The sequence below is a fragment of the Sphaeramia orbicularis genome, chromosome 16 (genome assembly GCF_902148855.1).
Source record: "Sphaeramia orbicularis chromosome 16, fSphaOr1.1, whole genome shotgun sequence".
Classification (NCBI taxonomy): Eukaryota; Metazoa; Chordata; class Actinopteri; order Kurtiformes; family Apogonidae; genus Sphaeramia; species Sphaeramia orbicularis.
Window position 1 is genome coordinate 34,409,866 of NC_043972.1, and position 20,947 is coordinate 34,430,812.

The 20,947-nt window shown below is 43.6% G+C and overlaps 1 protein-coding gene across 1 annotated transcript; it reads right to left on the reverse strand.

Moving 5' to 3' along the window:
• Window positions 1-3,146: 3,146 nt before the first annotated feature.
• LOC115436419 (potassium/sodium hyperpolarization-activated cyclic nucleotide-gated channel 2) lies at window positions 3,147-20,529 on the reverse strand. The gene is made up of 9 exons (XM_030159290.1): window positions 18,377-20,529; window positions 11,930-12,136; window positions 11,023-11,236; window positions 9,978-10,139; window positions 8,767-8,985; window positions 8,207-8,353; window positions 7,873-8,113; window positions 7,562-7,726; window positions 3,147-6,982 (listed from the first exon to the last, which is right to left on the reverse strand). Exons 1-9 carry the CDS (start codon window positions 19,063-19,065, stop codon window positions 4,557-4,559), a joined length of 4,470 nt encoding a protein of 1,489 aa, XP_030015150.1. The 5' UTR covers window positions 19,066-20,529; the 3' UTR covers window positions 3,147-4,556.
• Between the last annotated feature and the right edge of the window lie 418 nt (window positions 20,530-20,947).

The window sequence follows — 20,947 nt, forward strand, 5'->3', positions numbered from 1 at the left end:
TATGTGTGTTTTTTTTAAGAAAGGAGCTGCAGAGGGCTTCAGTGTGTTAGTGGATGAATGAAATGAGGATTACATCAATCCAGTTATTCACCTCAGCACACAGCTCCACTGTGGCTACAACTCTGTGATGACATATGAGATTATTCTAAGAAGTAAAATACACATATTATGAGCTGTGTTTGCAAATTTGGTTTATTTCCAACGCAGATGCAGAATAAGACAGAACTCTGAGTCTGTTTTAGAGCTATGAAATGCAGCAGTTACAGTCCTGTTTACCCCCCCAGCATGTCTGATAATCCAGGCTGGTCTGCCACCATTAACCCCTTCCATCCTGTCTCTTCTCCCTAGCTTCCAGTCCAGTTCTTGCTTCCTTTCCATGAACCTTCAGTGAAGTAACGACATATTTCTGCTCTTACTTTCTTCATAATGTTGCTTTTTCTCCCTGCGGTGTCGCTGCCATCTAGTGGTCACTGTACAGAACATACAATCTAATCATCTGTTTCAGTTCTGCTCTGTAAAGTGTAGAAACCTGATTAGAAATGCTACTTTTTTCCACCCACATGTGCATTTCTCCCACGGTTTCCAGACTCATTTCCCTCCTTCAGTTAAAAAATGAGCGAATAGCAGGAGCCGTCGACAACATTTACACCCACGAGGCAATCATCCTCTTAAAATTTGTGCTGCTTTGTGAGACTCAGCAGGGGCTTGTCAAACACAGTGAAAATAATAACATGAGTAAATCTAACATGTTAATGCCTCTTAACTCCTAGGGGTAAAAAAATTATTCACTCATCAACGCCAACACAGGCTGGAGAGCTGTTGAAAACCCCTTGGACATTAATGAGAGAGGAGAAAGGATGGATTTATCGGAATGGAAGCAGATCTGAAACTCTGTAATGTTGCCTCTCATGAAGAAGAATGTTCATTTAGATCTGGTCATGAGTGGGAGAATTTTAAGGGTCCCAATATTCACAAGCTTAACCTTGGGTATAAGTGAGCCTGCCCTCTGCTGAGAGGTTCAGGATTAGAGAACAGCAGGAGCAGCAGCTTCTAGTTACTTTTCAACCATTTAACTGGGTATGGTTGGAGATCTGTCAAATACTATTAGCATGGAGTAAGAAAGTAAGAACCGTGCTCCAGTGGTTCCTGAATGTATAGAAATAGTCCATGAAATATACAATAGTGGGAAAAAGTTTTCGGACTCAATCTCAAATATTATCTTGAAATATTTGCAGAAAAATCTTTATGTTTCAAAAGGTGTGACTGTATCAGACAGTTGCAAATGAAAGCAGATGATTTTTTGTTTATCGTTAACAAGAAAAATTAACAAAACTAAATTCGTGACAGTTTCAATATGTCATGGCCTGGATGAGTTTTATTATCTTGTTGAAACATTCAGTTTTGACCTTGATAGTACAGTACAGAATGGAACAAGTCAACAATGCAAGAATGATTCTTAATATAAAACTTCACAAGTGCGTGAGGAGTCCAAAAACCTTTTCCCACCACTGTATGTTATGGGACATTCTCCAAAAATGTGATCCAAATCTTCTCTGTCTTGTGTTTTTCCATCTTTAATTATAAGAACAATGTTTTATTTTATTTGTTTAATTTTAAAAGAATTAAGTAATAAATAAGTCAAAGACAACTCCCCTTTTAAACTACCATAAGTTTGTAATGAGTTGGTGTGATTTTACAGGGTAGTTATGGACCCACAGGTCTTGATATTGATTTTGAAACTCACCTTTTTTCCGTTTTATGTGACGAGCCTGTCCATTGTCATTTGGCGGCATTTGTTAGTCTTTCCTCTATACACAGGCCAAGAACTCCACTAGCACTTGTCATACAGAAGAACTTTATTTCACTCTTAATATTTATTTATTTATTTCACTCTAAATATCTATAGATATTTAGAGTGAAATAAAGTTCTTCTGTATATATGTCTATATTAAGAATGAAATAGTTTTTCTTTATGATAAGTGCTGCTGGAGTTCTGGACCTGTAGTGAGTTTTTCTCTCCATGTGCCCTTGAATTTGTGAACCTTGTACTTAGATTTACTCCTGTTTTTCCTCTTTATAAATAGGAATAAAGTTATAGTTGTAGTTCTGAGATACCAAACCTTAAGTTATTTGTACTAACAGTTACAGTAGTAATTTCATATTTGTACTTATAGTAGTAGTATTAACAGTTATGGACATTTGTTCTAGCTCTTGGTAATTATTCTAGCACCAGCTGTTCTACTTTTAACAGTTCTACTTCAGTTTGCTGTGCATCCATGTGTCCCCCCAATCTCTCTCTCTCTCTCTTTCTCCTCCTTTACCTTCTCTCTTTAACCCCAACTGGTCAAAACATGACCATCCTCCAGGGGTCAGGGTCTGCTCGAGGTTTCTGCCTGTTAAAAGGAAGTATTCCCTCACCACTGTCACCAAGTGTTTGTTCCTGGAGGATTCTGTTGGGTTCTGTAAATTGGCTTGAGAGTCTGGTTTTGACCAGCTCTATAATGTCAAGTGTGATGAGATAACTTTAGTTATGATTTGGCGCTATATAAATAAACTTTGATTGATTGATTTGATTGAAGTCTGCAGTCCTCAATGGTCTTCAGGCTACAAATAGGATACTTTTATTCATTCCACACAGAAAGAAAACATGAATATCAGATCAATAAAATAGCACAATGACAACCAAAGTTTACATCTGTCAGAAGTGTATACTTCATAGGTATTTGGGCTTTAAGTGCTACGAGTATTCAGATATTCATTCTAGAGAATAACTTTTCAGAAGGTATGACTAACTTCTGGACTCATTATCTCAGTATTTAAGTATTACATCTAAATTGCACCTTCCAAAGAGTAACGTTTTTGGTATCATCAACTGGATTTGCTTTGGAAAGTTTTTACTGCAGCTACTTTCAGAGGAAGAAACTGTTCTTGTAATAGTTTTGTTTTCAGCAACACCACTCCTTAATTTGGTAAAATATCATATGTGTCTTCAAGGTAATACTGTTTTTTTAAGGCAATTGTATAAATCTACTCTAGAAACATTAAGGTTTGAGTGGAATAACAAATAATTTTTGGCAATTTGGTCAAAAAGGCACTTCACAGACACACTAGAGAGCACACAAATGATCCTACGTCTCAACACTCAGTGATAACTAAATTCACTTTATTCTTACACCCAGATATACACCATCATTATCATCATCATTGTTGTCAACATCATCATCAACATAATCACAATCATAATTGTCATCTCCAAAGTCACACTCACCATGAGATCATCATTTTGACGGCATTAGCTATTTTTTTCTGTTTTTCTGCTAAAGCTGTGATAAATAAAAAATAAAACATTTGGTCCTTAAATATAGTCTAGGCAACATGGTATCAGGGTTAAGACAGAAATGCCTTGTTGCTACCCACACAAAACATCAAACATCACTGAAAATGGCACTGAAACAGTGTCATAGGGCGACAGAAGGGGAACGCCAATTGAACATGAGGCCGGTGGAAGCAGAGAGCAAAGTGTCGGGAAAACTGAAAGAAGGGGAGAGCGTCAAAGAAACAGTTAGTGACCAGGGCTGTGAAATCAGATGAAAGGTGGCGGGACAGACAAGAGGATGAACGACGACGAGGCAGAGGAGTGAGGAAGCACACACAGAGTGAGAGGCACGTATTTACAGGGAGCCAGGAGGAACAAAATTAGGTGAGCCACAGTGCACAGCAGAGCAGTATTGTGTGTTACACAAAAACACAATTTACAGAAACTGTCAGAGTGAACATGTAGGTTTAAAAGTTTTGTCTTGTTCAAAAACTAAACACCACACACCTGAGACAACAAAACTACCAGTGAACTGCTCCTAATTATTCAAATTTATATGAGTACTGACTTTACAGTGATTTTAAACTCTATATTCTTAGAATAATTATTATTATGATGAGAAAATATTACACTTTGGTGAAGAATGGGAAGCAAGAGTGAAGTGGAGCTGGAAACCAGAAGGTGTCTTTTTTCTATTGTCTGTATTTGAAAATGGCATCACAATAGACTTTCATCCCAACTGCAAAAAGATTATTTTCTCACATTAGAGGTTTTTTTTTAAATTTTTTTTTTTTTTATCAGAGTTCAGATATTTCACATGTATTGCTGCTTCCATGGTGACAGTGTATTTCAAACAGGTTATTTTTGACCCTCAGCTATTGCTTGTCTCATTTTTATTGTGTATACTGCAACTTCAGCTCCCCTGCTTGCTCCAACAATCACTAACACAGATATGTATGTTTACATTTGGATGTTTTTTTAGACTCAACCCTCCCCTGCAGCAGTCAACAGACCCATTAAGTCTTTCAGCATCTCCTCCATCGATGGCTTGGTTGAGTGTCACATAAACACCTGATGTTCTAAGACAATCACATCCTAGAGTGAATGCAAACAAAATGTACCGTCCACATGAGACTGGATGTCTGGTGCCAACTCTGACACTGTGGATCCATGGCTCTGCTACTCAGCACCAGCCAAGGTTAAGTTCCATCTTGCTGTGAGAATTTTTTCCTCCTCTTTCTTACATGTTGGCGGGCAGTTTATGTCTTAGCCCCTCTGAATCTTTTCTGCCTACTGTTAGCTCATTGTCCTTTTTACCTCCTTTGGGGGAGGTGTTGTTAGCAGAAGTGACTGTTTGCGTGGGCTGAGTGGGGGCAGCGCTGGATGATGGGGAGGTCTGAGAAGGGGCGGAGGGTGGGTTGAGTTTGAAGGAGGGTGTAGGGGCAACTGTGGTGGTTGGTGTCTGTTTTGTGGGATGAGCAGAGCCAGATGTGACACTAGGAGAGACTGTGGTGGAAGAGGTGTTGGTGGAGGTGGGGTTTGTTGATGGGGTTGGTTTGGTGTGACCAGACCCTGAAACTGGGTTGGGTGTTAGAACTGGAGGGGTTTGCTTTACAGGATGAACAGAGAAAGTTACTTTGGTGGGAGAGACTGAACTAGTGGGTGTTGGAGAAGGGACTGGAGTTGGGGTTGGGGTCAAAGGGGAGACCTGTTTGGGGCTTGAGCCCCTGGCTGAGCTGGAAACAGGGGGCTGGAGACACGGGATCGGACTCTGGGATTTACTCAAGGAGGCTACACTAGAGATGGGAGAGGTGGAGGGTGTGTGGGTGAGGCTCTGAGTTTGGGATATAACTGGTGAAAGAGTTTGAGTAGGAGTTTGGGATGGGGTTGAGGAGCGGGTGCGGGCGGTGGGAGTTGGAACTGGGGAGGGGATGGGAGTTGGTGCAGGGCTGAGACCGGACAGCGGAGAAGGAGAGGGAGGTGTATTTGATGCCTTGGCTCTGGGGCTCTGTTGGTGAGGAGGGGAGGAGGAGAGGAGGGAGGATGGAGGAGATGAGGAGGTCAAAGACGATTTGGGCCCGTAGGTTTGAGGTAGTGGAACAGGGGTGGAGACAGAGGACGGAGGAGGTGTTGAGGAAGGGGAGGGAGAGGATGAACGAGGAGAGGATGTAGAGAGTGGTTTGGGACGTGGAGTTGAAGACAGTGACAGTGGACTGGTGCCAGCTGAAGGCGGGGTGGAGCAGGGAGGAGGAGAGGAGGAGCGGGACGGGGTCATGGGGATTGGTTTTGGGCGAGGTGTCTGGGACAGTATCAGGGTGGGAGATGAGGGGGTGGGGGCAGGTGAAGGGGTGGCAGAGGAGAGTGGAGTCTGCTTTGGAGAAGAGGATGAGGGCGCTGCAGATGGCATGTGAGCAGCTGTGGGAGTGGGCACAGAGGCAGTGTGAGTGGCGGATTGTGTGAACGTGGTGGTGTTTGCAGAGACAGGCAGTGCTATAGTGGGCTGAATGGAAGCTGGGGCCTGTGCTTGTATTTGTGTATGAAACGGTAGATTTGTCACCAGCTGTACTGGAGCGTTAGAGGCCAGCATGCCTGCACTGCTTCCCCTCGCTAACTGCCCCGCCAGGAAAGGAGCCGACAGCAAATTCCCACCAGATGCTTTCCTGTGAAGAGGGGGGTGAGGCTGCACTCCAGCCCAGGAGCGATGAGGCAGGGTGGGCTGCGAGGCGGACAGCAGCCTGGCCTCCTGGGTGAGTCTGCCCAGAGCAGGCAGACCCTGAGAACTGGTTACTCCATGACGTAAGAGAGCCTCCTTTGCCCCCTGCTGGCCTGAAGTCTGATTCTCTGATGGGGCACTAGGGGCAGCATTTGGGTTGGTGGTAGGTACCTTGTGCACAGGTGGAGTTGTAGGCCCACCTCCTGTTGGGGTTCCAAGTGAAGCACCGATCACTGAAGGATCAGCCTGGAGGCGGAGGCTGTAATGAAGGGTCCTTCCTTGTTGGACAGATGTTGGGACAGAAGAGGCTGGAGTGGGTGGTGTTTTAGAAATAGGTGGGGATGTTACACCACCAGGAGGACCCATAGGAGAAGGGGAGGCGGGAAAAGTTGCTCTTGGGGATAGACCACCCATCCCTCCAATTGCCATCATCCCGATGAGGGAACTGACAGAGGGTCGAAGCGGCTGCAACACCGGCGCACGTGGAGGCGACAGAGGAAAAGACGAAGAGGGAGAGGGAGAAACAAGAGGCGACGGCAGGAAAAAAGCACCGCTGAGCGCATGCTGCTGCTGCAGCTGCTGGAGCTGCTGCTGCTGTTGCTGCTGTTGGTGCATGAGTGCGATGGCTACATTACTGGTGGCAGCGGCAGTCTGCAGGGGTGCATGGACCAGCGGAGCCCAGATGACAGGACGAGGCCGAGGAGACACCGTACCACTTCCACCCATGACTCCACTTCTTCCTGCAGCAGCGGCAGCGATCGCGTCCTGCATGGCCGGCATGCTGTCGTGTTTGACGATCTGCTGCACCAGAATGCTGTCACAGGAACCAAGTCCACCCGCGGCCAGGCCTCCTCCTGCACCTGGTCCTCCACCCCGGCCTCCACCACGACCCATACTGCCCCCCAGTGAACCGCCCTGGGAGGACTTCCGGAGGAGCATGGAGTTTTTCCTGCCTGTAGATGGGACAGAGGGAGCCATGCAATGTAACTAAGTACATTTAATCAAATTCTACAGAATTTGTAAAAACTTGAGGTACTTGTACTTGAAAATTACAAATATTTACTTTTGGAGTATTTCACAGTTTGGTAATAATGCTTTTACTTAAGCAAAGAATCTGAATTCTTGGGATTCTTAGAATAATGACAAGAAACTGTAAAGAGGAACAAAATCAAAGAAAATATGTAGGTTTGACCTTTAGAATGGTAAGATAAGAAAAATATAAAAAACACAAAAATGTATACAGTTTTTGTGTAAATAACAGAGAGCAAGAGTTTCCGCTTCAAGGTTTTTCCATTCTTCACTGAGACCATCAACTATTATTTCAGTTCTCTCAGCTTTTTTTCAAAGAAGAGTTCAAACAATACACCCAATAAAGCACTTCCGACATTTAGCACAGACTGGATGAATAATTGCAAATGTTTTGCAAGGTCTCTTTAGAATAAAAATGCTGAGGAGAAAATAATAAGTCATTGAGAAATAAGATGGAGAATCTATTATTCACTATATACATGTAATAGAAATCCACACATTACCAATGCGGTCTAAACGATCAACAGCAACTGTTTCGAAGGCACGCCTCATCATTGGATGTTCCTCCAGCACCTCATTAAAGCTGTCCACACTGAGAGAGTACAGACGACAGTATGTATCTGCACGGACACTGGCTGTCCTGCGTCCACGAGTCAATAAACAGATCTCTGAATGCAGAAAAACACCAAAGAAAGAGGAGAACAGGTGAGAATGGACACATCACCTTCATCTTCTACCTCCCAGACAGTCATCTTTTTGTGATCAATAACCTTCGTAGACACATTTACCCACCCACACAGCTGCATTTCCTCACCTCCAAAGTAAGATCCATCACTCAGCTTGGTTTCCTTGTTGCCGCGGGTCAAGACGCTGACACGTCCGTGCTGAATAAAATACATCTTCCGTCCCACTGTGCCCTCACGAATGATGAAGTCTGAAGGTTGAAACACTTCAAAGCGGAGCTTGGTCAGCACAGCAGTCACAAAGTTGGGATCAGCGTTGGCAAACAGTGGCATGTTGGCCACCAGGCTGCGGCAGTTAAAGCTGACGATCTCCTACACGGAGAAGAGGAAAGACAAAGAGGAGAACAGGGCTGGAGGGTTCTGTTGGGGAAAGACCCTTTGGGATTTTTGTGGTGAATTTCTCACCTCTTTAAGTGGCTCACTGAGCTCTCCAAGTATGTTCTCCTCATCAAACATTTTTCCCTGGAAGCGGTGTTCATAGTACTCATGGATCTTTTGCCGAACGTCTGCAGGAAGCTTATGGAATGACATATACTGCTCCACCTGCTTGTACTGCAGTAACACACAAAAACACACACATGCAGAGGTGACCGGTTTGCAAGCACACGTGAAAACTGAGCATGTGTCCTCAGTATTTATTATTTTAAATGATAATTTAAATGAATAATCTGAAATGTATGAAGTAAGTAAATAAAGCTGTTGTGGAAGCAAAAGACAAAACTGGCCCTGAAGTGGAGGCAAGGAAAGAAACATGTAGTAGGAAATATGCAAAAAGAAAAAAAAAACAAAACTATTCCAGCACAGTATGTAAGTAATTGTAGTTATTTCCAGAACTATTCACGTCTTTGTTTGACTTCCAGATTAGTCTAAGCAATTAATCAACTAATTCAGCAGATGATCCTCTTAGTAACCCCAAACAGACACTGATTTCACTTATAGCTAAACAGACGAGTATCATAATTTACTTTCTCTTGATACTGCCGTCTTGAAGAGTCGAGTGACTGGATGAGAGCGGTGGCGTGGCCGATAAACATGGCGTAGCAGGTGGCGCCTACGATCATGCTGAGCATGGTGAGCCACACATCAGTCATCCCCTCCGGAGCCTGGGCACCGTACCCGATACACAACATGTGGCTCATGGCTTTGAATAGAGCATAGGAGTACTGCACACCCCATGTGTCATTCTGTGAGTCGGAGAGAGACAGAGACAACAAGGGTGACAGAGCAGTAAGGAAGTTTCAAGTGTTAATTATAAGGCGCTTTAATATTGAAGTGTTCTTATTTTAGTCAGGTTACAGGCGCGTGTTCCTGTCAGACACGGCACTTCAGAAAATACAGCTCAGATTGTAACACACAACAGCAAAGCAATTTAACTGTCAAAACCTATTCTGCTCCAAAGCTAAATATTACTTGAAGGGTTGTAGAATGTATAAAATCACAGACAATAAAAGTCTGGTCATTATTTTTCTTTTTTAAATAATTGTCCTTAGGGCTACAAATAAGAGGGCCTGCATTATGTGTGTGTGTGTGTGTGTGCCTTTTGTTCTATATTGTGTGTGAGTCCAATTAGACTAAGATGTTAATGGTCCACTGGATGAGGGGACGTTCTCTAGGGAAAATCCCAGCATCAGCCCGCTTAGCAACGGTCACCCAGGCAACCATTGAGACATGAGTCAGCTATTCATACAGCTGTGTATCTGTGTGCAATCACTTGTCCACATTTGATGCATCATGCATGCATGTGACAAAATTTCCAACATGTCCCTTGGCCTCAACTGTTTACGTGTGTTCACACCTCCACCTGATCTCTGCCGAGGATTTTAATTGGAAAATCTTTTTTTCTTTTTTTTTTTTGATGGTGATGATGATGATAGTATCCCAGCTGGACATGTTGCTGCATGAGCCAATTAACAAAGATAAGGAGCAAACAATGTCAAATCTGACTCTCCTGTGCATATACTGATAAACCAAAACCAGGCTTTTCATCGTCTGTGGTCTGTATTCATCTAACGTTCATACTATTCAAACAAACTGAGATAGCACACTGGGTATTTCATTCACACTCAAACTGAATATCCTGCTTGTTTCTGTTCGCTATATAACAAAATCAGTGACTGAAACATATTAAAATAAATCTGAGGCACAGACACACAAAGGTTTCTGATGGGAGACTCACCACCATGAGGTTCTTGGAAACCCAGCAGTCAGGAGGGAAGTCCTGCAGCATGGGGACGAGAAACTGGAGACAGCCGTCCCAATGGCACAGCAGCAGCATCATACCAATCAGATTTACAATCCTCACCATGGCACTGGCAAGGTCATAGGTCATGTGGAAGATCTGAGGAGGAGAAAGGAGCAGGTAAATCACATGGGATTAGAGAGAAATGCAAAGAACTAAAATGAACATCAGACACATACATCAAGAATATTAAAACAAGACTCAACATGTGAAAACATAAAAAAGTTGCAATCACTTAAAAAATAAACCAAATGCTGAAACAGTTATGACCTGAATTTTTTACCAGTGAATTTGCAATAGCTCAAGATATGAAATTCTTGTATTACTATTACTATTGAATCAGATGCCATGAAGGCTTTGTTTCTCATCTCAGTCTGTGATATTGATTCCAAGATGAGCTGTATGACAAGTTGCAAACTTACAGAATGAGGGCAGATGAAGTTTGATAGTTTTATAGATTTTATTTACCCAATCTATAATATCAGATACAACAAAATAGAGCTGAGATGATTAATCAAGTTGAATCGATTAAAAAAATAATTTGACTGCAGTTTAGCATTTTCAGACTCTTTTCACTTTTTTACTACGTTTTTCGCTGATTGAAATAATCATTTAATGAAATCGAGAGGAAGAAAATAATTGATAGATTATTTAATCACAAAAATAATCAATAGCTGCAGCTCTACAACAAAAGTAGACTTAACTACAGCTATAGCTCTTTGTGTGCTATAAAACAATGATTAATTATTTATACTGCTCTTAGAGATGATAAATATGGGATTTACAGTAACACTTCACCAGACTTTTTTCCTCACCTTCTCTTCTACCACAGTATTTGAAAAATGGCTCAGACACTAAAAACATACCTTTTTTTGGTGAGTCATACCTTAAATATTAAATGAGTTTTCTACCACCTTCTTTCACACTATTTTCCTTCCACTCAGCTCCACTGTCTCTGCCTCTTGCTCTGTGTTTCTCTCACCTCCTCCCACTGGTGGATGTAACGGATGAGTCTGGAGAGGCGGAGCAGCCGGAGTAAACTCAGGATTTTGGTGAAGCGAACGATGCGCAGCGCCCTGGCTGTCCTGTAGACCTCAGAGTCTAGACTGTCCACCATCAGGAAAATGTAGTCTACGGGGATGGATGACACAAAGTCCACGAGGAACCAGCTCTTCAAGTAGTTCTGGCGGATCGCCCTGAGTCAGAGCAGGATGGAAGACCAGTGACATTCCTCATTTGGCAAGCTAGCTTTGTGGAAACGATTCCAACATTTTGTCTGGCATAAAAACACCCCTCATCAATATTCAGCAGGAATAAAACTGGAATTTGAACAAAAGCTTTGCCACTGGCTGCGATTCACCTTTTTACACACATGAATTTTAACACACAGACTGAAGCAAATTCTAATTTATGTCCAGAGAGGTTGTTAACATTTTGAGTCGTCCATACCGGAGACCACGACTAATGACATTACAGCTGGAAAACTGGAAATATTGGTGAGTTTCATTATATTTGGGCATGAAGATGAGGAAAGGGGCACTGTGTCTTAAGTGAGGACCTAAAATACTGCTGCAGGTACATCCTCCCAAGAGGGACTATTATTGGCCAAGTTTCTAAAGTTATGACATCAATTTCCAGCGACTCCCAGCATTTTAAAAGACACTGTGAAGGTGGCGTACTTAAATGTTTTTACCTCTGAGATAGAATGAATAAAAGTTAAAATGAAAAATCCTCCCTTATTATTCAAGGATGTCACATCATCAAATACATTCAACAAACCTGAAGGAACAAGCAGAAAGACAGTACAATTAAATACAATTAAACGACTGACTTATTCTGACCTCAACTGTGTAAGAACGTCACTCTCACAACAGCCCTGTTTCACTGACCTGGGGTCTAGTAATATTTCAGTGCTGTCTTCCTTAACGATTCCTGTCCTGAAGTTAAGAACCAAGTCGACCATAAACAAAGTGTCAGAGACCACGTTGAAGATGATCCACGACGGTGTGTTTTCATCTCTGAAGAAAGTGATGCCCACTGGCAGGATGATTAAGTTCCCCATCATCAACAGTAACATCAGAAGATCCCAGTAGAATCTAGAGGGCAAAGAGGAAATAGAAAGGTTTGCAACAGTATTTTTGATGCACTTCGGCTTATATGATAATATAACCTCAACATGTCTCTCCCCTTACTTCCCCCTTTCTCCTCCTGTCTCTCTCTATCTCTATCACTCCCTCTTTTTCTCCTCCTTTACCCTCTATCTCTAACCCCAGCTGGTCAAGGCAGACGGTCATCCTCCAGGAGTTAGGGTCTGCTCGAGGTTTCTGCTGTTAAAAGGAAGTTTTTCCTCACCACTGTCACCAGTCACAAGTGTTTGCTCCTGGAGGATTCTGTTGGGTTTCTGTAAATTGGCTTCGACCAACTCGATATGTACAACGTAGGGCTGCACGATTAATCGATTTTAAATCGCAATCGGATTTTTTAATTAGGACAATTTTTAAAAAAGGGAAATCGTAAAATCGATTTCATCTCTCATGCCTCCGGGCCGCGCGCCTCCGCGTGCCCGCGGGCTACCGTAGGCTCTTCCTGTGACAGCGGTCTGTCACAGAAGTCCGTGTAATGACCGGACGTTAAATCTGTTCATGAACCCGCAGTACTTATACCAATATAAGCCGTGGCTTCACGCACGGATCCCGCAATTGAAATATAACTGCAAGCGGATCACTCATCTTCCGTTGTCCCGGATCCGTACCGTACTGTCTTCTTCCGAACCGGGTCCGGGTCTCGGGGTCATCAGCCTCAGCAGAGGAGCCCACACAGCCCCCTGCCCACACACATCCACCAGCTCCACACATAGAATCCCTCCAGCGTGTCCTGGGTCGGTCTGTTCCACGCACGGATCCCCCAGTTTAAATAGAACCGCATGTGGATCCCTCATATTAACCTGGTCCACGCATACACGCACGACTGATGCCTGTCACTGACTGACACTGGTATCACTGCTGTGGGCCAGATACCCAGAAAAGAAAGAAAAAAAAACTTCTTTTTTTTTTTTTTTTTTAAATAATTAATTTAGTCCTCTTACTTGCTAAATTTTTCATTCACAAATGTAAGTTCTGTAACACAAAACCAAATATTATTTATGTTTTGTAAGATGTTGAAATTTATTTAAAGCTGTTAGATAAATGTGGAAACAAAAAGGTTGTAACAACTATCAGTATTTGCTCTGATTTGGACATTTTCTTATAGTGTATTCCCCCTGACAAACTTATGTTATTTTCTTGTTGTATACATTGTTTGTGTACTCTACTTCATTTCAAAGATTTAATGAAGAGAAAAAACAAAACAAAACTGTAGGTTCATCACATGATCCCATCACAGCTTTGAGGTCGGAGCAGTGGCTTGCATTGTGGGCTGCTCACGAAAACGACATGTTGACTGCTGTTGCCTTTTCTAGTTATACCCAAAAATCGAAATCGAAAATCGAGTTTTTAGAGGAAAAAATCGGGATTTTTTTTTTTTGCCAAAATCGTGCAGCCCTAGTACAACGTCATGAGATAACTTTTGTTATGATTTGGCACTATATAAATACAATTTGATTTGATTTGAACAACATAACCCGTTTTCCATGTCACAGGTTCATGCCCTTTCCTGCATGGTATACACACCCAACATAGTCTTATTTTTTTTCCACTGCACTATGACGTAAATATAGCCAAAACAACTTTGCTCCCCAGTGCTAAAAATATACATGTCTTCTTTGGGCCAGCTAATCCTTTACTCCTCCATGCATTTCTTATATACTTTATTGTCATGTTAAAATGCTCAGTCTACCTTTGTTACATTCCCATGAGCTAGACAGCCATTGGCGAATATGAATGTTCCCTCTTTACAAAAACCTTAGCAGCTGAATCTTTTATCTAGAATGACAATAGGAAAGAGCAGAACTGAACCAAATTGAATTGAGAAAGGGGAGACAGAGAGAAGTAAACCATCAGTAACCTTGGAAAGTCTCATCAGTCTGGATGACGTAGCTTTTTCATAGATAGTCTTGTCAGAGAGTCTTGTCACTGGGATGTTGAGAGTGATTTAAGTATGACAGAAGAGGCGATCCAATCATCTGAAGACGCCTGCTGTCATATTTCTTTCTCTTCCCCACTAATCCTGTTATGGATCACCTTAACCCATATCAATGCCTCCTTTCCCTCTTGCATCCTCTACCTCTCACACAATCTTACTCGCTCTCTCTTTCCGTGAGAAAGTACACTAGAGCTCTGTGGTCGATTGCTATTGAGCGTTAATTTAGTAACACAACCTCATGGTGTGGCTCTACCACTAGACTGATGAAGATTAAGTATGAGTCATCACTCTGCCTCACACTCACATACACTCTTCTCCCTGATTTGTCACTTACACTAACAGATGTATCACTTCATAATCACTGGTGGTAAATATAGAGATTATTTACAGAAACACAACATGGACAGAGTGACCTTGAAGACATGCTTTGTGAACTCTGATTATGGGGAACAATTGTGTAAATCAGATCACCCTGCTGGAATGTATGCCCGTCAGTGTTATCATATATAAAATAAACCTCTGGAGTCTGGTATTTACAGGGTTTAATCTGATGAAGGATGTGATATGACAGAGCTTTTCAGGCAGATGATGATTGCAATGTGGCACATTATATGCATTTGGGATGTTTATCCTTTGTTTTCCCACAACATTATATTGATATGGATTGTTAAATGTTTTCCTCTGTCTATCAGACAAGTTACACAAACTGAAATGGAGATTGATGAGACAATGTGGAGACAACAATCATTTTGTTTGCCGAGAAACGTAATCAATGACATTGTACATGTCACTGCACATTAATCAGCTTCAGTGTGTTAGACTTTGATATTCTCATTGAGACGTGGCAGCTGATATGAGGTTAATGTAACACCAAACACAGAGACAATAAAACTAAAAAAGATGTGACAGTCTATAATGTTAGGCTTAGTAAATTGACATGTTTGCTGATTTTCCTGCTGTGGAATGAAACACATGGGCTGTATATTGTTCTTATCAGTTCTGCATGTGTACGTGCACACACTAGACATATGGACATTTGTCAGACGTCGATATCATAATCAAATGAAATGGTGAGGCCAGTGAATAACCATGCCTCTACTTGTAATTCAGTGCAGGAGGATTCATGATTTGTCTTTGTAATGTTTATGTACTGCAGTGAGTCACGCAGATGTTGAAAAGATGTAGTTGCTTTTACTATAGAGTGATGTAGCCTGATAAATGGGAGTTCAGATTTCCTTGGCTAAAAAAGTAACCATGATGAGCAGTACCGATTCGATACGCTGAGATGCATCGAGAATCATTGACAGGTACATCTTAATCGAATCGTGAGCACACACATGCACACGCATTCACACCAAATACATTCGAGCATCAAATTCTAACCTTAACCTTGAAATCACTGAAGCGTCCAACAGTCCCTCTGAAGATCCACGTCAAGGTGATGACCAGCCACAGTGTCCTCACTTTATAGGTCAGGTCCTCATTTCAGAGGATGAAAATTCAAACAGGTTCTCACATAGATTGCCATCCAAGAGCACACATAGGAATTGCAAATGCAATCAAAGGCGTTCTCCAAAGCCTCATCAGTATTCCATTTTCAACATGAACAGGTGTTGGAAGAGAACTGACCTGCATCTACCTGCTCAGCTGTTGTCAAACCAAACACTAATTCTACTGTAATTGAGGCCAAGTGTCTCCTGAGCGGCTGGTGATTGGTTCCCTGTTCACAGTTGGCCAGATGTCAGTTCTGAGCAAGTTTCCACCCATCATCCTGCCAGACTTGCAGACAAACAAGCACAACGGCAACAGACTATTATATAATAAATCTCTGTTGCTATACGTGTAGGGCCACCAACTCTGGGTCAACACGACTGCTAAAGGCTCAGATGTCTTTATGTCTTCACCTGTCCCATGACTATGATTTATCTCTCTCTTTGTATTCCTCTCCTTGAGTCAGTACATGAAGTTCCTTTACTTTTCCTGCGTCTCGTTGTGTATTCACATAGGTGCAGCACTGCCACATCTTTTCTTAATGAGGTGAAGGCCAATAGATCTTATCAGTAGACTCAATAAGACAGACCACACACTCACACACACAGCCACGAACATGTATTAGTGCACATACACATGCAGCCTCTTGTGTTCAAGGTCAGCATCGAGGCAGAAACACATACAGGGGCTTTAAAAGTAATCTGCCTCTTTTTTTTCCTCCTCATACCCACAATTCTTCCTCAGACATCTCTCCACACTACAGGTACTTAACCGAAAACTTAGATAGCTGAATTATGCATAATGCATACTTAACTTGCATAATTTAGAACACTATACATAATTGATAATCATTCAATTGTGATTCTCCAACAGGATAATTAGCACTAATAACATCATCTTGCATGAATATCAATAAGTGCAGGAGGAGCTGAAATTCAGTGAGGCATTCATTCATACATTCACCCACACCCCTTTTTCCATCCACTGTTTCACTGACGTCACTCACTGTATCACCTGTGAGCAGACTCATAAGCCGCACTTGTGAGTGATCGTTGAATTGACAGGCAATAAAAAACGACTTAGTCTGTGTGTGTGTGGCTTATGAGACAAAAGTGGGCCAGGAGCCTTGGGGATCAAGTCATCCATTGTTGCTGCAGTATGTCTGGAGATTAGGAATGCTGTCTCTCCCTCTGCTGTCCACCTGCACAATGTCGGAGTGCATTTGTGCAAAATCTCTTTTCACAATCACATCTGTGGCATTATTGTCCAGCATGTGGTTAATACATGAAATATCTAACATATGTGCATGTATGAACGTGCACCTGATGATGTTGTCAAAGCGTCTGCCCTACCTTATTTCCCATTAATTGGTTAAAAAAAAAAAGGACCGACAGGATGACTTAGACTTACAGTATATTACATGTTGTAATTCACTGCATTGTTGAATTTTAAAGAACATCCTCAAAGGATTTTCATTTTGCCATTTTGCCTCAGGTGCTATTGATCTGTGTTGTAATTGCTCTTTTCAGGTAGGGGAAAATTAAAGTCTTGAACTCACCAGCAGGGAGTGCTATGCAAGGTTCATCACTGCTCACATGAAAATGAGCAGACAGGTGACAAAATAAAGGAAAAACTAAATGGGAGTGGTCTGCACCAGGATGGCACTGAACCTGTACCGAATGGTTTGTTAAGTATGAAACTGAAGTGAATCATATGTTGTAGCTTTCACAATCAGCAGAACCCAAACCAAATGAACACCTATGGGGAATTATGGACCAGTGTGTTAGACAACACTACCCTACATCATCATCAAACACACAAACTGTGAGAATGTCTTTTGGAAGAATGGTGTTTGTCCCTCCAGTAGACTTCACACACCTGTAGAGTGAATGCTGAGGCACACTGAAGAACTGAGGTGAGTGGTGGACCAACACGCTGACAGTGTACCATGTCAACAGGCAGGGAGGGGCATCCAGGTTACAAATTAGTATTTGTGGTGGTTATGAACAAATAGAGAACAGATGTGCAAAAAGGAACTTTAAATTGGTATTTCCTTTCATTTGCCACTCGTGCAGTTAACATTTTACCTAATTAACATAGAAAGCATCTGATTTCCTGCTCAGCCAAACACCTCTCAGCTAAATTTGTCTTCCCAATTTGCATCTCCCTCACCTGCATCTCCCTCTGACTGTTAAACGGCAGATAACAGGCCAAGCTTCCTCTGTATGAAGACCATTCATCTTACTATTTAGCATCTGGAGGCCCTTTGCTGCTGTGTGGTCTCAGTAATGAAGAACATTTCACCTCCACACTGCCCTTTTCATAAACACTCCTCCTTCTGCCTCCCCAAGAACTTTTAATCCACTACCTTTCATCTCTGTTTCTAAAACCTGTTTACTCCAGAGACTTGGTCTCCCATTGCAGCTCCTCTAACCCTCACATTAAGTTCAGTCCCGTTATATTTTCCTCTTGTGTGCCTGTTTCTTCTCCCAGTTGACCACCTCACCACTCCCACCCCCTTATGACAAATGGAGAGGTTGCTGAGTGTATGATCTGTTTCTTTTCTCCTGTTCCTCTCTCCTTAAGTGTCTATCATTTCCTTCAAGTGGCTCACCAAAGGGAGCATAATTTCAACTAGCTTTGATCCATACTTCTAGCAGAGGAATATCATGTGTCTTTTATGTGCTACAAGTGGCTTCTTTGTAAACTAAATGAATCTGTTTGAACAACATGTTGAATCTGTGTGTTTGTGTGTAACTCCATACCTGAAGTCGCTGTAGGGGTGGATGATCCACGACCCTGCTGATTTCAGTCTTTCCTGCTCCAGAGCCACAGCTTTGTGGGATCCAAACATGCGGAGGCTGAATTTGTTGACACCTGGCTGAAGCATGGCTCCAAACTGTCTCTGGATGAAGGTGCTCTGGTTGGAGTTGCTGTAGTCCTCCCCGTCCAGACCCATCCCGAACCCACCTAAACCGGTCTGACCCACCATTTCCGGGGTCCCTGCTGCTGTGGTGTTGCAGGCCGTGGTGGTGGTGGTCTCGGGGCCCGTGGCCACCACCATCACACCTGTCCCTGTGGAGGAGGTGGAAGCCAAAGCGGCGCGGGACGCAAAGCCCACTGAGCGAGACGGAGGATGGGCGGAGGATGAGGAGGGGGGCGGAGGCAGCGGCACCGGGGTGGTAGGGGTCCCCGCCGAGCGGAAAGGAAGGCCGTCCCTGGTGGAGGAGCTCATGATGGAGAGGCGACGTCCGCGCCCACCTGAGGAGGTGCTGTCCGCCCCGAAGGAGGCTTTCTCTCCCTCCAGAGAGGCCTGGGACAGCCGGTAGCCCGGGGACGGCAGGCTGCCCTTACTGCGCCGCTTTGAGTCTCCTCCGTTACGCCTGGGGAGGCTGTCACCCCCAGACCCCCCTGCACCGACAGAGGTACCCACACCTCCAGCCACCCCATCCATCCCAAGTCAGGGAGGAGGAAGTGGGTGAATATGACCTGTCACACCCGCCCCCTCAGGACAAGCACAGCTCAGTGTGGCCGAGTCTAGAATTCATAGTTGAGATGTTGAGCTGAATATTGAATTAAAGACGCTCCAGATCAGTGACCTCTCTGTCTCTACTCATTCTCCTGGTGCTGGCTGCTCACACCTCCGCCCTCTGTCCGCGGATGTGGCCATCCTTACCTCAGTGCCCTTGGAAAAACCCCATCCAGACACCAAATCCTTCACCCTGCCGGTGTGACGCCAGCAGCTTCACTTTTCCCCTTTTCCTCAAGTATTTGGTTTGTCCTTACAGATGTTTCTCTCCCATTCCTCCTTCCTCGTCCTTGAAACGCTGCTCTCCGCCCGAGGCCCTTCCTCTCCTCTCCACAGCCGCCTTCCGCGCACCGACGCCGGTCATATTGGCACCAGATTCCCGGTCTTTTGTAGATAACGGAGCTCGGCGCCCATTGGCCGTCGGTGTCCTGTCTGTAGCCCCGGTGTCCAGGCTCACCCGGTTTTGCTGTTTTCAACATGTATCATTATGTAAGATGGTTTTGGAGCGGTAAGGTGGCAGAGTGTGGAACATTCATCCGCGGATGAATGACAAGGACACTTGATCCGCTGTCAGGAGGGAAGAAGGCTGGTTAATGGACAGAAGGGACGCACAGAATCGGCACACGCGGGCGCTCACACTCCGAGGCGCACAGATTCATTCTGACACGCACACTAGTGGCAACCAGAAACACGCACACAGGAAAACAGACCGACATGGACACATGTTGGAAACAAATCAATCCAAATCTAACCCATGTTTTCACGGAATCCGCGACATATTGTCATTTTCAGTACCCGAGCGGAAAAAGCACGCTCATCATGACGGAAGACGCGCCGAAATGTTTTCCATCCGTGACTGAGGAGCGTGTACAGACACTACCGGCTTCACAACAGCGCTGTTTTGTAAAACTGGTGCCAGATCAACTTGGTCAGGTGTTCAGAGTCTTGTGTTCCCTCATCAGCAGTCGGTGCCACGGATCTCCACTTCTGCCCCGACTTTCAATGACATTGTGTCCGGGAGACAGTGTCCTTTCCACAGAGGACAGAGAAACAGCCTCTGAAGGAGGGTGATCGGAGGCAAAAAATTAAAATAAAAAATAGTTAAATAAAAAAGGGGCGCTCCGACGAACGCAGAAGCTTCCTTAAAATAAAACAACTTGTTGCGTTTAAGGTGGGAGCTGCTTAATTCCAGTGTAACGGGGGGAGCTCACATGAAGCCCACTCCTCTGACTCGACACGCAGAGGTCGAGCAGAGCAGCCACATCCACAGAAGCGCGCGGCGCATGCAAATGAAATATTAAATAAATAAATGTGCATTTAAAGGTCTGGATCTAATCGGCCTGTTGCCATGGTATCCGCATCCCCATCATCCGTCCCTCAAGGCCGCGTGCTTGGCCGGCGCTAGACGCACGCATCCCTCGTAGGTAAAGAGCTGCGCGTCATCCCTTCAGAGACGGAGCGCGTCATGGTAAAGCTTTATTTAAATATCGGGGAAAGGGGTAAAGCCCAGTCTGTAATGGAAACAAGGGAAATATGGAGACACCAAACACGAATTACTCTCATTAACATACTGATAAATAATTAACATAAAACACTAATAGATATCGTTGGCCTCATTGCTAAAGTCATATTTTTGGCCAAATTGTGATATCTGCATAACTTCACTCTCACTGCTGATTTATTGTTCCTCACTGGCTGTATGACCTGAAAAAATATGACTGATAGGCAATTATGCTATGAGGTTAACGATATATTGACAGACTTAATTCAGGTCTTATTTCTCCACTATGGCCCCACTGAGAACATC

Excerpts from the sequence above, each read along its gene's own strand:
- LOC115436419 (XM_030159290.1), bottom strand. The coding sequence starts at position 19,065 with ATGGATGGGGTGGCTGGAGGTGTGGGTACCTCTGTCGGTGCAGGGGGG. Across the intron at positions 10,140-11,022 it reads ACATCCACCAGTGGGAGGAG|ATCTTCCACATGACCTATGA; the intron begins GTGAGAGAAACA and ends TCTCCTCCTCAG. Across the intron at positions 6,983-7,561 it reads TGATCGTTTAGACCGCATTG|GCAGGAAAAACTCCATGCTC; the intron begins GTAATGTGTGGA and ends TCCCATCTACAG.